The sequence below is a fragment of the Muntiacus reevesi genome, chromosome 2, assembly GCF_963930625.1.
Source record: "Muntiacus reevesi chromosome 2, mMunRee1.1, whole genome shotgun sequence".
In the NCBI taxonomy this organism is placed as follows: Eukaryota; Metazoa; Chordata; class Mammalia; order Artiodactyla; family Cervidae; genus Muntiacus; species Muntiacus reevesi.
Window position 1 is genome coordinate 17,684,831 of NC_089250.1, and position 15,943 is coordinate 17,700,773.

The following is a 15,943-nucleotide window of genomic DNA, read 5'->3' on the forward strand; positions in this document are numbered from 1 at the left end:
AATAAACGCAGAGGGACAACCTGCGGTCTACAGGGAGCTCAGAGTCTAGGCCGGGGAAGGGAAACAGGACCGCAGTGGAGCGCGGCAGGGTGAGGACTCCTGTCCTGGACGTGAGGGCTGCTGCTGGGAGCGCACAGGAGGCACCTCTGGCTCAGCCTGAGGCCGGGGCGGGGGCGAGGGCAGGGGCGGCGGGGTGACGGAAACCCAGGGCTGGCGACTGAAGGCCAGATACCGACGTGGGACTTCCCTGAGGGTCCGGCGGGTAAGAACCTGCTTGCCAGTGCCAGCGACACCGGTCCGATCCCTGGTCCGGGAAGGTCCCACGTGCCGCAGAGCAGCTAAGCCGGAGAACCACAGCTACTGGAGCCTGTGCACCTAGAGCCCAGGCTCTGCAAGAGAAATCACCACGGTGAAAAGCCTGGGTGCTCCAACTCGAGAGCAGCACCCCGCTTGCTTCAACTAGAGACAAACCCTCGTGCAGCAACAAAGATCCAGCACAACCAAAAATAAATAAAAACAACTTTCAAAAGAGAGAGAGCGAGATGAGATGAGGAGGGTGTGGAGGGGAAGGAGAGGGCCGAGTCGAGGGTCCTCCCCAAGGTCTGGGGTGACAACCTCGCATCAACACAATAAACGAGAGAAAAAACAATTCATAGGAAGAAGCGGAGCTTTGGATCTGCCAGTGTGAGCCAGTGATGGACAACTCCATAGCGCTGCCCAGGGAGCAGGCAGAGTTTAGGAGAGAATGTTCATTCTAGGCCAGGGCCTTTACACGGGAGTCTTGAGCACGGAAATGGGTAAACTGAAGACGGAGCAGAGGAGCAAACGACCCCAGGGAACAGCAACATCAAAGGGGGTGGACTGGAGGGGACAGAGAGGAGCCCTGGAAGCCGACTGAGGAATGGCCTGAGGAGCACAGGGACAGTGCAGAAGCCAAGGGCCGGCTTCACAGAAGGGCTGTGGTGAACACGGTCCAGCGTTCAGAGTCTGGAAGATACAAGCCAGCAGGGCCTGTTGGATTTAGTAGAAGCGGGCAACGGCAGTTTCAGGTGAGAGGCTGGACAGGAAGGCAAAGGGCGGTGGTGGAGCCGTGGTGAAGGGGCAGGACAGAGAAAGGCTGGGAATACTGGAACGGAACCGGGAGGACACAGGGTGATGGGATGGTCCTTTACAAGATGAACAGGAAGAAGCTGGAGCATCTGAAATGGGTCCAGAAGAGAATGAGGAGGGCAAGTCTGCAGACAAACATGGAGAACAGGGACTTGGGGGAGAAAATCTAGGGCCCCAAGGGGGAGGCAAAGGGCATGGAACTTAACCAGAGACACAGGGACGATGCTGGAGGAGGCGAGGAGGCAGGCTACAGTCGTGGCGGGGACTGTAACGGGCCCAGAGCAGGCGTTCTGGGAGCTCCTCCTCCACAGCTTCTCCGTGGTTCCTCGGACTGGAAGCGGTGGAGGCGTGGAGACAGGAGAGCGGGGCGGGGGCTGGAGAAGGTAAATGCAGAACCTTGAAATGGGGAGGAAGCTGGCCAGGGGCACCTGAGCACCTTAGGCAGCAGAGGAGACTCCACGTGAGGCTCTGGGCCACTGAAAGCTTGGGGAACAGAATGCTTGATGAAGAAAGCCCTGTCTGGGGCCCTGATATTCAGAACCAGAGGGGAGGACAGTGGCAGGAAGCGCGGGAGGCTTCAGAGCTGCCCCAGGCCCGGTGCAGGCGACCGACCTGGGGGGAAAGAGTCAGAGGACTTTGTGGACATGCACTTGTGGCCTGAACCTTCTTTTTTTCAAGTTTCCCATTCCTGCCTCTGGGTGGTGACATGTATCGCATCTTTCATACTGCGCCATACTCACTGCTCAAGAAACATTTAAAACCAGACATTTGGGAATCAGGTCTGCAATGGCATGCCACCCACGGGGAAACCTGCAGTTTTTTCGTAATTCAAAGAAATCAACCTAACTTCAGAGTATCATCAAAAATCTCTTACCTTCCTGATGTCCTCATAGAGACCTTTCAAGTCTCTCCAGCCAAGCTTAAAAGGGTCGCTGTATTTCTCACCGCTCTGTGTCTTACTGCAGCTGCAAGCTCCCAGCGTCGTGTGATGGAACCTAAGCAGAAACGCACACAATGGAAGGCTGGTCACTGTTTTACCGAGTTACTTCATTTTTAAGTAAGAATTATACAGACCTATGCATATACATATATATGTAACAGAGCTGGAAGATGGAAAATTTAAGCCTAGATACTTGCTGGGAATTAAGCATGAATGCAAAAAGCTCATTATAATTTCAAAGATCATATAGAATTCTGATCCTGCTTAACACTACACCAATTTTCGTAGCCAGGACCTAGGGAGCCACAAAATCAAAAGAAATATAAACCACGTTCACTGTGTTCTGAGTGTAAACATTTTTTTAAAGGTCAGATTTTTTTTTTTGGGCTGTGCTGGGTCTTCACTTGCTGTAAGGGCTTTTCTCTAGTTGCAGTGTATCAGGTTCTCATTGCAGTGGCTTCTCTTGCTGCAGAGCATGAGCTCTAGGGTACACGGGCTTCAGGAGCTGCAGCACAAAGGTTCATTAGTTTTAGCTTCTGGTCTCTAGGGTACTGGCTCAAAACTTCTGGTGCATGGCTTAGTTGCTCTGAGGCATATGGGATCTTCCCCAATCAGGGATCGAATCAGGCGGATTCTTTACCCTGAGCTACCAGAGAAGTCCAAGTTTACATTTTATTATACAGTTGGGCCTCTGTATCTACAGGTTCTACATCTTTGGATTCAAACAACCTCATATTGAAAAATACATGTGTGTGTGTATTTTAATTCCAGAAAGTTTCAAAAAGCAAAATTTGAATTTACCGTGCTCAGGCAACTGTTGCATAGCATTTATATTAGGTATTATAAGTCATCTAAAAATGACAAAGTATAAAAGATGATGTGTGTAGCTTATATGCAAATATTATGCCATTTTATATAAAGAACTTTCTGCTGCTGCTGCTGCTGCTGCTAAGTCACTTCAGTCGTATCCGACTCTGTGCAACCCCATAGACGGCAGCCCACCAGGCTCCGCCATCCCTGGGATTCTTCAGGCAAGAACACTGGAGTAGGTTGCCATTTCCTTCTCCAGTGCATGAAAGTGAAAAGTGAAAGTGAAATCGCTCAGTCATGTCCGACTCTTCGAGACCCCATACACTGTAGCCTACCAGGCTCCTCCATCCATGGGATTTTTCAGGCAAGAGTACTGGAGTGGGGTGCCATTGCCTTCTTCAATAAAGAACTTGAGCATCCCTAATTTTGGTATCTGAGGTGAGAGTGCTCTAGAACCAATGTCCCCTCCTCCCCCCGCCCCACCAATGGATGACTGTTTTTTTTTTTTTAAGAAGACCAAGATCACATAAAGCAGGTATTATGACACTTAAATAACACATTCAATTTCCTGAAGTGAATAGCCCACCACAATTTAGAATAGACATTTACTGGCAACATATATGACTAATAATTTTAGCTGCAATACGGATAATAAACTTACCGTGATACACGATACATATTTGGAAAGGCAGATGTTAAACTCTTCATAAGATTACAATAGGACATCTATAAAATAAAATATTAAGAAACTTCTAAGAGAATATTTATGAAAAACTTTTGTAACACTAAATAAGAATTCCTGTAATTTATAAAAAATAGTAATATTTTATCTTTTAGTTGTCCATTTAGAGACTGCAAACTTCAGAAAAAATGATGTCTCCCCTCCATGTTACAAAAGCAATATCTGTCATTACAGAAAATATAAATATGAAAAAAAGCAGGAAATAGAAAACATCTATAATCTATCCCTTCCCCCAAAGACTGCTCCACATTTATACCTATCTTTCCAGATCTGAAATTCCCTTCCATTTAACTAACACTGGGCAGAGAGTAGTAAGGATTAGTGTGGCTTACACTCTTAAAATCTTAAATTGGTTTAAGACAATAATCAAGATCCCCAAAGCACCTGCCCAGACAGTGAAAGAGGATTTCAGGGTTGAGAACTTTAGTTATACAAACACTGCCTATGTCAAGCCACCGTTCCTGAATATACTTGGGAATGGTACTTCTTGAAAAGTAGTATTAACAAACAAGTTCAGCAGCACATTTTGATAATACTAACTTAATCAGTGATCAGGAACAACAGAAGATGGCTTTGAGGAGACTGAGGCTGTGGTGACAACAGACAACAATTGCTGAGCACTACTGCGGGCCAGCAAATGTGACAGGCACTGGTGAGCCAGGGGTAGAGCAGCCAAACTTGAAGAATTCAGGGACACAGGCATTTCAAAAACTACTAATCTGGAGTAGGAAGGACTCTTATAGGATATTTAAAGAAAATATTTTGACCAAGGACAGACTTAGCACTAGCAAGAGGAAAATGGATCCACTGTGTTGGTCTCACAACCAAGACTTTCCAAAAACGTCGGCTCAACTCTGACAGCTGCGTATTATACAGCCAGGGAACTTGAAATTCAGAGAAGTCTGAAAAACTGATAATACGGATACGTTTACAACACATCAAAAGAAAAAAGCACCTACAGAACACTGTGCACTATGTGATTCCACTAAAAATTTTGTATAACTATACAAATAAAACCCAGGGTTTGGAAGCATATAAGGGGGGGATATTAAAAATGGTTATTTTGGAATAAATCAGATCATGGGAGTTTTTTTTTGCTTTTCATTTTTAATTCATATTTTCTGAGTTTTCTCTAGTGAACACACACTGCTTTAGACGTATTAAAATGACAATAGGGACTTCCTTGGTGGACAAGTGGGGGAGAATCCACCTGGCAATGCAGGGCATGTGGGTTCGATCCCTCATCAGGGAACCAGGATCCAACATACCTTGAAGCAAGGCATCCTCCCTATGTTGCAAGGAAGGATCCAATGTGTTTCGACTAAGACCCAAGACAGTCAAATAATTTTTTAAATGGCCCACTCTTTAAAAAATAAATAAAATAAAATGACAGTAAACGCTGACTTTGCCTGGCAGGCAGTGGTTGAAGAAGGTGGCCCAGAGTTTTACCTTCCCCATGGCACTACAAATCCATTAATGACATCCCAGGCATTACAATGTCCTAAAGAAAAAAACTAACAAACCTCCTTTGAATTCAACCCAACGTGACACTTAACCTACTTCTTCAGCCTTCGCACGTAAATAATTCACATGAATTTAGTATTTATTATAATACTTATTCAATTTGAAACCTAATCTCTAAGTGCAGTGAAGAGTTAAAATTACACAGCTAGCACAGAGGGCTCTTAATCACTGAGCAACGTGTAACTTGTTCAAAGCCTAGAAGGTGGATTTTGGCTCAAATCCCAACATTTCCTACTAGTTACCTTGAGACAGCTTTCTGATAAAATCTATGGCAAAGATGCTGGGACTAATTGAGCAATTACACGTAAAGCTCCTAGCTATGAACATTTATAGGATGTACTCAGCCAAGCTATCAGCCAAGCTATCTTCAGCTGAGGTGTTGTGAAGTGAGGTTAGAGATAACACAGAAAAGCTGTATTAAAAGGGTGTTGTGGAACCGGGGCCACCTAGGGGCCATGACTAGTGCAAACATCAACCATCTCCCAAATCTGATTTTCTATCTTTCCATCTCATACTCTCCCCTGAAATTCAACTTGCCTCCCATGAAGTTACTTAAAAAAAAAAAAAGGTTGAGTAAGAATCAAGACACACCAGTGATTTGGCACAATCAGGCAAACCCTGGTTTTTGTCCTATCACAAGATATGCGAACACTCCCAGTGAAGAGGTTGAGAGAACGTACAAACAGTAGTTAAGAGTGGAGTTTTGCTGGCAGAGCCCGGCGTGGCTTTACTGTTGCTGCACTTTGTCCCTAAGGGCCTTTAGGCCCTGTGAGACTTGAACTGGCCAAAACACACCCTCTCCTAAGGCAGACACCAGAAGTAATTTACAGTGAAAAATACCACTGACACAAAAATCAGAAATAGACGGTATTGGGGTTTCCCTGGTGGCTCAGAGTTAAAAGAATTTGCCTGCCAATGCAGGAGACACGAGTTCGATCCCTGGTCCCAAAGATCCCAAATGCTGGGCAGCAATGAAGCCCACGTGCTACAATTACTGAGCCTGTACTCTAGAGCCAGGGAGACCAACTACTGAGCCCATGAGACAAAACTACCGAAGCCTTCACGCCCTAGAGCCCATGCTCCGCAACAAGAGAAGCCAATGCACTACAACTGGACAGTGGTCCCCGCTCGCTGCAATTAGAGAAAAGCCCACGCAGCAAGATCCAGCACAGCCAATAAATAAATAAATAAAATGAATAAAAAAGAGAGACATACAGAACTGGCATTATCGGCAAAGCTCCTCCAACAATTCTCTCCAGGAAAGCACCCTTTATGTAGCTAAGATAATTGCTTAATGGGCATGGATTGTTTTTTTTTTAAAACAGGAGCATCAAAGAAGAATCTGTCATCAGTGGTGGGTGCATCCCTCTCTGCAAGTAACATCCTCATTTGCAGTACTAGGAATATCTGAAGCCTGGCTAGGACAGCACCTACACGGATCCCACAGTCTCTCTATTCCCCATATTCTCTCTTTATTGTCTCTTCTGTAGACCAGCCCAACTGCCATTCTCTCTTCAAGTGTCTGTTCTGAATAAGCTGTGATTTATGTACCCATATGCATCCAAAAGCAGGTACTTAGAAATGCTATGTATTTCATATTGGGAGATAAACTTTTAAAAAAATGAGCCTTGCAGATGAGAACAAACACATAACAATTACTATGTGACGGGAGAAGTCTCCAAAAGACAGTGAGTCCATCGATCTTGCGTGGTTATACTATCCAATACGAGCTTAGCCTACAGCAAGTTAATCACTAGAGTGCAGAACAGGATTCACAGAGCCAGAAACTTGTCAATACACAGAAGCTAAACTGACTACAAAGGGAGAAAAAAAGAGATGGAGTCCAAAGGCAGCAGGAGAGAACACCAGAGTCCACGGTTAGTACTCAGACTCTGACTCTACTTCAAGAAGTCAGACTTAAACATCAAGGTTTCTCCATTTCTGCGACACCCTTGGGCCTCTTCTTCCAGCCCGTTCAGTTGTGCCCTCCCTCCGAAGCAACTACCGCACAACCGATCTCCTGTTCACTCTGAGCATCAGCCCCACGGTCTCCACGAGACCTATTCCGAGGCTACCCCAGCCCTCCGCACCTCTGAGCGCTCAGAGCACCTTTGGCCCTAAAATCCCAATTAAGTTCGGTTGCCCCCGAAGCCTTGACTGTTAACTCGAAAGGAAACACCTGCAGACGCTCTCCACGCGTTACACAGACTCCAGGAGAAAATTGGGCCACACCTGCGTTGCCCTGGACCCGGTTCCTCGTTGCCCCTTCCTGACACCCAAGACGCTCCCCGGTCCCAGAACTCCGCTCAGCAGCCGCGCGCGGGGCACCCCCATTTCAGGCGGACGCCGGGGGCCCACCCCTCTGCTCGGTCCCATCCTCGGAGCCCCGCCAACCCAGGGTGGCATCCCAGCGCGGCCCCACGTTCCCCGCCCGCCGCGCGTGCAGCTTGCGCCCCATTCATTCCGCGGCGCCGCTGTCATTGGCGCCGTGACCTCTGCGGCCGGCCGCGGCGTGCGCTCCCCGACCTCACCTGCGTGCGGGCGACGGCGACACTGGCAGCGGCGGCGGCAGCCCGCGGCGCAGAGAGTGCCGCGTGGTCTGCGGAGTTGGGCCCGGGGCTCCGCGCCGCCGGCCTCCACGAGCAGCCGCGCCGCCACCGCCACCGCCACCAGCACGAGGCCATGGTCCGAGTCTGAAAGTCGCGGCAGGGCGGCGGCTCCGCCTCTGGCCCGGCGGACCCTCCTCCCATGACCCGGAGCCGGAAGTCCGGCACCGGAAGAGCTTGGCGTCGCACGCCCCGCTCCTTCGCTCTCCTCATGGAGGACTGTCTAGCTGGAGAGCTGGAGGGGCGGCCACAAAGGGTACTCCGCGGCGGTTGGACCCTTCGTACCTCCGCCGGCCGCCGGCCCGGGAGAAGCCAACGGGATCTTCCTCCCGGGAAGCGGCCTCTCCCGACCCTGTCCAGCCCGTGCCTCCGTCAATCACCGCCAAAATTACCCCTGGCGGAAACCAGCTGTCACCTGGAAATGCTACAGGGCGCCCGACGAACACTCCTTAACTTTCCTTCTGTGTTTTTAGGCGAAAATAGGACGCGGAGGATCGGGTTCCCGTTTTGCTGCCTAATTTGGAGGCTCCAGTTTCCGCCGCTGCTTCTCTTGGGCGTCACTTGCCACGCCGTTGTCGGTCCTTTATGGAGACCTAGCTTGCAAGGAAATGCCAACCTTTCGCATCTTTCAGGAACAGGTCAAACCCCGAGCAGGGCTATTGTGAAAGAGGAGCTAGATTAACTTCGTCTCTCGACTTCTGGACTCTCTCCTCTGAAAACCTCATAGATATATCGTGGTCTAGTTTGGCGGTCTTGCTCACTTCTGGATGTGTGAGTCCCGCGCGTGCGTGTACTGAGCTGTGTGGAGTTGTTTCCTATTTGATAATGTTGAAGCTACTTGTAACCAGCCCAGGGGATACTGGAGAATGGACAAGACTAATACCCGAGAAGGGTTAGAAAGCCCTTTCCTTAATCATATGTCCACATCTATTCTTGTCATGGTACTGACAGGGCGTCTTTGGACTGTGGACCTCCAGGTTCTTCTGTCCATGGAATTCTCCAGACAAGAATACTGGAGTGGGAGCCATTCTCTTCTCCTGAGGATCTTCCCCACCCAGGGATTGAACCCAGGTCTCCCGCATAGGCAGGTTCTTTACTGTCTGAGCCTTTATAACTGAAGTTGTGATATAATCAATCAACACAAGCACATAAACGCACAAAGTTGATCAGAGACAGTGTAAGCATCAGGGATACAGAAATAGAAACTTGCTGTGTCCTCCTCAAAAACAAAAACAAAAAACAACTCTCCTATGAGAAAACAGACTAGCAAGCAGACAACTGTGATTCTCTTGATATTTTTTTCTTGTTCTTCTCACCCATGCATTTTGCACTTAAAAAAACATAAGTACCCAAAAAGCTGAGCACAGTATTTTTAGATTTATCTTCAAAGTGTTTTTCAACTGAATAAAAGAATATAATACAGTTTTTTAATGTCCATTTTATTGAGGTGTTCCCCCACTCCAATATTGAAAATTATGTAAAAAATGTGTCAGGTGCTTTAGATTAAGGTTGTTACTATGCACCTGGTGGCTTATCTTGATCTAGGTTTACATATTAAGAAATAATCAACAGGTAGAATTTGCCAAAATAGAATTGCAGTAAACCTTTGAACTTGCAACAATCCTGTGACTTCAAACAGTATCCTTTGCCCTTTTTTCTAGATAGGCATCTTAAGTGTCTTGCCCAAGCTCACATAGTTGATAAAACAGGGCTCTGTATGATTCTGTTAAGCCACTTTCATTGAGACATTGTTTGCCAGATTAAAGCAACAACCTGGCTCTTACAAAGATGTAGTAATGGCAAGGCTAAGTAGGGAAAGCAGCTGAAATTAGTCAAGGCCTCCAACATTATAAATAAACTTCTGATGAACAATGACCCACCAATTGGACACCAGAGAATACAAAGTAATTCTTCTGACCCAACTAAGTCAAGCATGAGTCTAGGAAGTTAACACACTGTCTATGCTGAGCAATTAACTGCCAAAGAAGAGATTCCTTTTGTGCAGTCTTTTTCACTGCATTTAAACAAAAGAAACAACTAGCAACACTGATAAAACTGGAATAAGTGTATTGCTAAAAATATTTTCAAAGTTATTTTGATATTGCAGAATTGGCTACATTTCCATCATGAAGATACTGTTCATAACACTAGGTAGGACTAGGTTTTACAGCCAAGGAAGGATTATATATAAAATGTTATATATGTATTAACCATGTCTTGTTTCATAGTACTGCATAGAAATACCTCATTTTGAGGTTATTTGATAGCTGATAAAATTATCGATATAACTGTGATAAGAACATTTACTGAGAGAAGCAGTTCAAACATAGTTGCACTGAAAGGTTAGCAATTTTTGTGCATTTCATATTCCAAGGCCCCACTGAATTCTGAAGAATTGGAACGATACCCTTACTTCTATTACCAATTTCTCTGAAAAGGATTAACGTATATTTGGAATTTTTGCTGGGGTCTTGGTCTCTGACTGATGAGTTGGCTAACTGTAACAAGGGTGAGGACTGGGTGCCTGTGAAACAATCTTTTTTATTCCGTGGTCAATGATCACAGGTATTAGCTGAACTACCTTGCCAAAGTATGAGCCCATCAGTACGAAATCATAACCATCAGTTGAATATCATATACTTGTCATGCGCTACTGAAATTGTATAGCACCATAAAAGAAAATGCCTTTATTATATAATTTAGTCTATTTCCACATAGTGGCTCTCCTAGCAGGAACAAGCTTTTGGATCATCTACTACTAATCAGAGGTTTTCTTGGTGGATAATTCCCCACGATGCTGCCTTATTCACCATGTACTTAGGGAAAACTATGAAGACCTAAATCTGACCCACATTTGCCTGTTTTTTATTCCCATGGAGGAGATATAAGAATTCTCTTGTTTCTATTATAACTGGTATTTAGTTCACCTAGGCTTAGGTGGAATAAATAGGAGGTATTCCAAACAGTTTAGCAAATCAACCTGATGCCACCTTTCTCCACAGATTCAAAATAATCATTTTCATTATACAGGGAACTCTTACATTACTTTTTCTGTGCTTTTGGAGTCCCGTTGATTTTTGCATCTATTTTGGGGATAGCAATATTTTTATAAGTTTGAAAATGATAAGCTCCTCTCTCTCTTATTTTAAAAAAAAGTTTATTTTCCTATATTTACACTTTGTTTCTTCAAAAAAGAAATTCTACTAGGATTTTGATTGTATTTCCATTATGTTTGGTAAATAATTTGGTGACAGTGACAACTTGATAATATCTTTATCCAGAAACATAGATTTTTGTGTTTCTTATATCTTTTAGTAATACACCTGGTCTCTTTCATATTTTTGTTTTAATTGCTTTAGATTAGGAAAACATTAAGGTTTTAAGAATTATACTTAAAAGTAAACATGTTCAAAGTTCTCCTTTTTCCTCTACAACTTTTAAAATATGTACTTTAGTGTACCTTATGAAACATATCTCTTTAGAGGCAATTTTTAAATTTCTAGCATTGTGAACAGGCATGTATCAAATGTTTTGAAGTTTCTCATGAGATTGGAATCAGAAAATGGTTGAAAATAATAGGATAGCTTTAAATAGCAAAGTGTGAACAAAACAGTAGTTTCAGTCGATTTTCTTGAAGAACTGTAGCCTTTCTAAGGATTATTAATGCTGTATATGCAACAAATGAGAACATTAAGAAGGTCTTTTTTTTTTTAATCAGCTGTGTTGCCAACTGATCCTGTTAAAGAAAATAATGTGCATAAAGTGAAAAACTGTGTTTTTTCAATTGCCTTCTCCACTCCTTTCCAATCAAGAGTACGTCTTGTAGCAGTTTCAAAGGTTAGGCTTTACTTTTTCACAACACAAATACTTAACTCACTATAATTTTGTCTAAAAAATTAGTAACTTTTTTTGGAGTTAACTTGTTAGTCTATTGATAAATGATTTGTGTTTAAACTTTATAACTTGGAGAATGTCATTCTTAGAAATCACTTTTTTATACTTATTCCCGGGACTAGAACTCAGTTTCATTTTAAAATTATCTTACAAGGAAAATACACTTTTGTGGGAAAAAAAAAGAGGTAAATGAGTTAAATTCTTAGAAAGGGGCTCTAATAACAAATTCTAAATTGTTCTCTCAAGATATAAATGAATTTGAGATTAAAAAAAATAGGACATTTACTTTTTTCTACTTCCTTGAAAGAATATGTGCTAGGAAGAACATTATTTTACCATGCATAATAAGAAATCCACAAAAATTTTAGAACTATCTAATAGAACTAATTTTCCCAAGTAGCATAAATAATCTTAGAAAGTATGGTACGTCTCTTCTGGTAAGATATTAATGTAATTTTGTAAGAAGTTTATTCTTTTAATTTTCCTTCTTCCATAAAGTTTATTTTCTCAAAAACTATCAAAGGATTAAGTTTGTAAGAAGTTTTTTGTTTTTTGTTTTTTTCCCTGCCTCAGGAAGTGCTGGAATATATTTTGGACCTTGATTTATCTGTCTCAGAAACAGATGATTTTATCCAGCTTGTAAGTGGTAGAAAGATAGTATTTGGATCCACTCCATTGGCTCACAGATATGGCGACCACCAGGTAAAAATAGTACCAGGACTCTCCTGGTGGTCCACTGGCTAAGACTCAGCACTCCCAATGCAAGGGACCCGGGTTTGAAGCCTTCTCAGGGAACTAGATCCCACATGCCACAACTAAAAGATTCCGCATGCCACAACACATTGAATATCCCGAGTGCCTAAGACCTGGCACAGCCAAATAAATTAATTAATTTTTAAAAATAGCCCCAGTATCACTTCCTTATGCAAATATAAGCAGCTGGTGGAAATGTTATCCCATTACAGAAGTGCATGCATGCTAAGTCACTTCAGTCGTGTCCGACTCTCTCCAACCCCATGAACTATAGCCCACCAGGCTTCTCCATCCATGGGATTCCCCCAACAAGAATACTGGAATGGGTTGCCATTTCCTTCTCCTTGCATTAATTTCTCTAATATTAGTATATTGAAACTTCACCAAGATGTTTCTAGAAGAATGTGTCATGAAATGTTTATATGCATTAGCTGATGTGATTTTTTAAGTTTCTCTGATGGAACTCAGGAAACTCAGGCAGCACAATATAATAGCTCTGTGAATTACTGCTAAAAAAAATCATTCTGTGGAGTTTTTGGCAAGAGATTTAAGCAAAGTCAGGTTGCCTGATGCATCAATATAAAAGCCTCAGAAGAACAAATATAATTTTGCCAGAATAGCTGTAGAGCAAAGTTTTAGAACTGCTTTTAATAGAAACTGGTAGAAATTAAATTGGGATTAATTGGGGATGTTGTACATGAGAAAGCAATTAGAAATAAAGCAAACATGTTGCTTTATATCTAATGTTGCCTTCTAGAAGTAAAGCAAGATGTTGAAGCAAGTTCAAGGTGTGGAATCTGACTGATCTAAAAAAAAATAAAAGAAATCAGAACCAATTGTTGAAATTGCTGTGACTTTCTTGTGAGTTTGATTAATTTAAGAAAATAGGGTGCTCTTTAACTTAGCAAGTAACCATTAACAATAATAATAATTACCATCTTTTGAGCACTTGGGTGTGTTGGACATGGTGCAAGACATTTTTAATGTATTAACATTCATTCTTACAACAATCTGGCAAGGGTTTTCCCATTTTATGTAAGTGAAAAGTCAGTCTCACTGAGATTAAGTAACAAACAAATTTCCACAACTAGTAAGTGGCATAGCCGGGAGTTGAACAACCACAAACAAATCTGAATGCAAAAATCTGGAAACAGTTAATCGTGTCCATTCAAAAGCAGTTTTTTCCAGGTAATGTATGTTCCTGGTTTTATATTGTATATGTATAGTACAGGTAAATTTTCTACTGACAGTTGTTCCTAGTTCATGTTCTAGAATTAAATAGATCAGTTGTCAGTATTCTACCCCAAACAAGCTTGAGCCCAGCTATAAATTGATGAAGAAATTAATTATATGTCTTAAATTTATATATATATATTTTTTAATTTATATTTTTTAAATGAATTTAACTTATGGATTGAATTTTATTTTCACCTTTATTCAGGTTGTTGATCATTATAATCTTAAAAATACACTGTTCCAGTATCATTTGACAAAGAAATTTTGAATATAAGATTACAGTAAACACTTTAAAGTTTAATAAACATGAATAATTTTCTCTTTTCCCTTTTAGTTTGGGATATGGGCAGATCAGTTTGGGGATGGAAGAGTCCATCTTATTGGAATTTACATGAACAGGGACTACATGTTTTCTTGTAGAGTACCTTTTCTGCTAAATATTAACACAAATCTTCTAATATTTAGTTGTTTTTTTTTTCCCCTAAGGCAAGATGAAAAATGGGAGCTCCAGTTAAAAGGCTCAGGAAAGACCCCATACTCCCGGTACATTTTGGGTTTTTTTTTTTTTTTTTAATTTTAGTCATCTAAGTAAGAATTAATGTTATCTGAATTGTAACTGAAAATCTTTTTTATCGTTTTACCCATAGAAATGGCAATGGCAGAGTCGTCCTTCGTTCCTCTGTAAGGGAATTTCTGTGTAGTGAGGCTCTGCATTATCTCAGAACTCCCACCAGCAGAGCTGCAAGGTAATTCCTTTCCTGTAAGCTAGCTTTTAGGACTGCACCCCATTACCTTCAGAAACACATCAGTGAAGTGAGCAGATACACCCACAAGAGCGTGACTTCTCATTATTTCCTACAGTTTTCAGTTCAGTTCCGATGCTCAGTCGTGTCCAACTCTTTGCAACCCCATGGACTGCAGCACGCCAGGCTTCCCTGTTCACCACCAACTCCCAGAGCTTGCTCAAACTCATGTCCATTGAGTTGCTGATGCTATCCAACCATCTCATCCTGTGTTGTCCCCATCTCCTTCTGCCTTCAACCTTTCCCAGCATCAGGGTCTTTTCCAATGAGTCAGTTCTTCACATCAGGTGGCAAAAGTATTGGAGCTTCAGCTTCAGCATCAGTCCTGCCAATGAATATTCAGGACTGATCTCCTTTAGGATGGACTGGTTGGATCTCCTTGCAGTTCAAGGGACTCTCAAGAGTCTTCTCCAACATCACAGTTCAAAGGCATCAATTCTTCAGTGCTCAGCTTTCTTTATGGTCCATCTCTCACATCCATACATAACTAGGTATAGCTTATAACTTCTTGATAGCCTGCTAGCAGTTAAAAGTACAACTTGGATGGTTCTCTTACCTTTCGGTCTGGTTGTGAGTGATGTTGTGGTATGGAGAGATCAATTCTACAGTGGAAACCTTGCAAAAGAACAAGGTAATGACAGTTCTTAGAGTGCTTACATAAAATCAGACTAACTTCTTTGGGAATAACAGATATTGGGCATCTCAGCAGTCTAAAACATGGCCTGTGGGGACTTCTCTGATGATTTAGTGGTTAAAACTTCGCTTTCCAGTGCAAGGGGTGCAGGTTCAACCCCTAGGGAGCTAGGATCCCACATGGCTTGTAGCCAAAAAGCCAAAATATGAAAAGCAATATTGTAACAAATTCAGTAAAGACTTTAAAATACTAAAAACCAAAAGATCAGAAATGTGACCTGTGGATCTTCATGATGTAAGTTCAGCATTATGATATGATAGTAGAATATCCTTTCTCATATGCTTATATCACTAAGCCATCCTTTTGAAATAGCAAAGCATCTGGGAAGTGAACATGGGAAATTCATGGACAACCAATGCAAAACATCCCCAAACGTCATAAAACCAGTGCACCAACATTCATACACTTCCTTCCCAGGAGACCACCCCCCAACCCCCCCCAACACTGCCCCACCCCCACCCCAAGACCTTTCCTCAGATCCTAATTGCTCTTACTTCCTGTTTACGTCCAGTAAGTTTGGTTACCTTTCCCCTCAGCTGTTAGTAGGCCAGAAGTAAAACATCAGAAAGTGCCCTAGAGTAGTAAAAAGAGAAAGAGCAAAGGAAACCTGTCTCTAAATCTCTGGCGAGGGAGAAGACCTGAAAACCAATAATATTTAACTACTTATAAAGCAGAGCTATTGAGAATGGCCGCCAGCCTTACATGCTTTACTAGGTAAAGAAAGAGATGAAAGCCTTGGCCCTTTGTAGGATGTAAATTAATTATTTTTCTGATAAATTCAGTCACTCTATTCTTTTTTATTAAAGTAATTTCATTTTTAAGAAGAGCATG

The 15,943-nt window shown here is 42.6% G+C and overlaps 2 protein-coding genes across 3 annotated transcripts in view; one reads left to right on the forward strand and one right to left on the reverse strand.

Annotated features, from left to right (window-relative positions):
• The window catches only part of PDSS1 (decaprenyl diphosphate synthase subunit 1), a 40,335-nt gene extending 32,148 nt beyond the window's left edge, over positions 1–8,187 (reverse strand). The window contains exons 1-3 of one of the 2 annotated variants that reach the window (XM_065921027.1): positions 8,148–8,187; positions 3,522–3,586; positions 1,985–2,105 (exon numbers count right to left, since the gene is read on the reverse strand). In XM_065921027.1, the coding sequence (XP_065777099.1) occupies positions 1,985–2,105; positions 3,522–3,586 (186 nt within the window). In that variant the 5' untranslated portion in view covers positions 8,148–8,187. Of the gene's footprint in view, positions 1–1,984; positions 2,106–3,521; positions 3,587–7,657; positions 7,859–8,147 lie in introns of those variants that run through there. The other variant, XM_065921026.1, reaches the window with a different exon arrangement.
• A 370-nt stretch (positions 8,188–8,557) lies between these two features.
• On the forward strand, positions 8,558–15,655 carry LOC136157110 (protein adenylyltransferase SelO-like). Its single transcript, XM_065919140.1, has 7 exons — positions 8,558–8,624; positions 11,451–11,569; positions 12,200–12,328; positions 13,950–14,023; positions 14,102–14,158; positions 14,263–14,361; positions 15,649–15,655. The coding sequence occupies exons 1-7, from the start codon at positions 8,558–8,560 to the stop codon at positions 15,653–15,655; spliced, it is 552 nt and encodes a 183-aa protein (XP_065775212.1).
• The last annotated feature ends 288 nt before the right edge of the window (positions 15,656–15,943 follow it).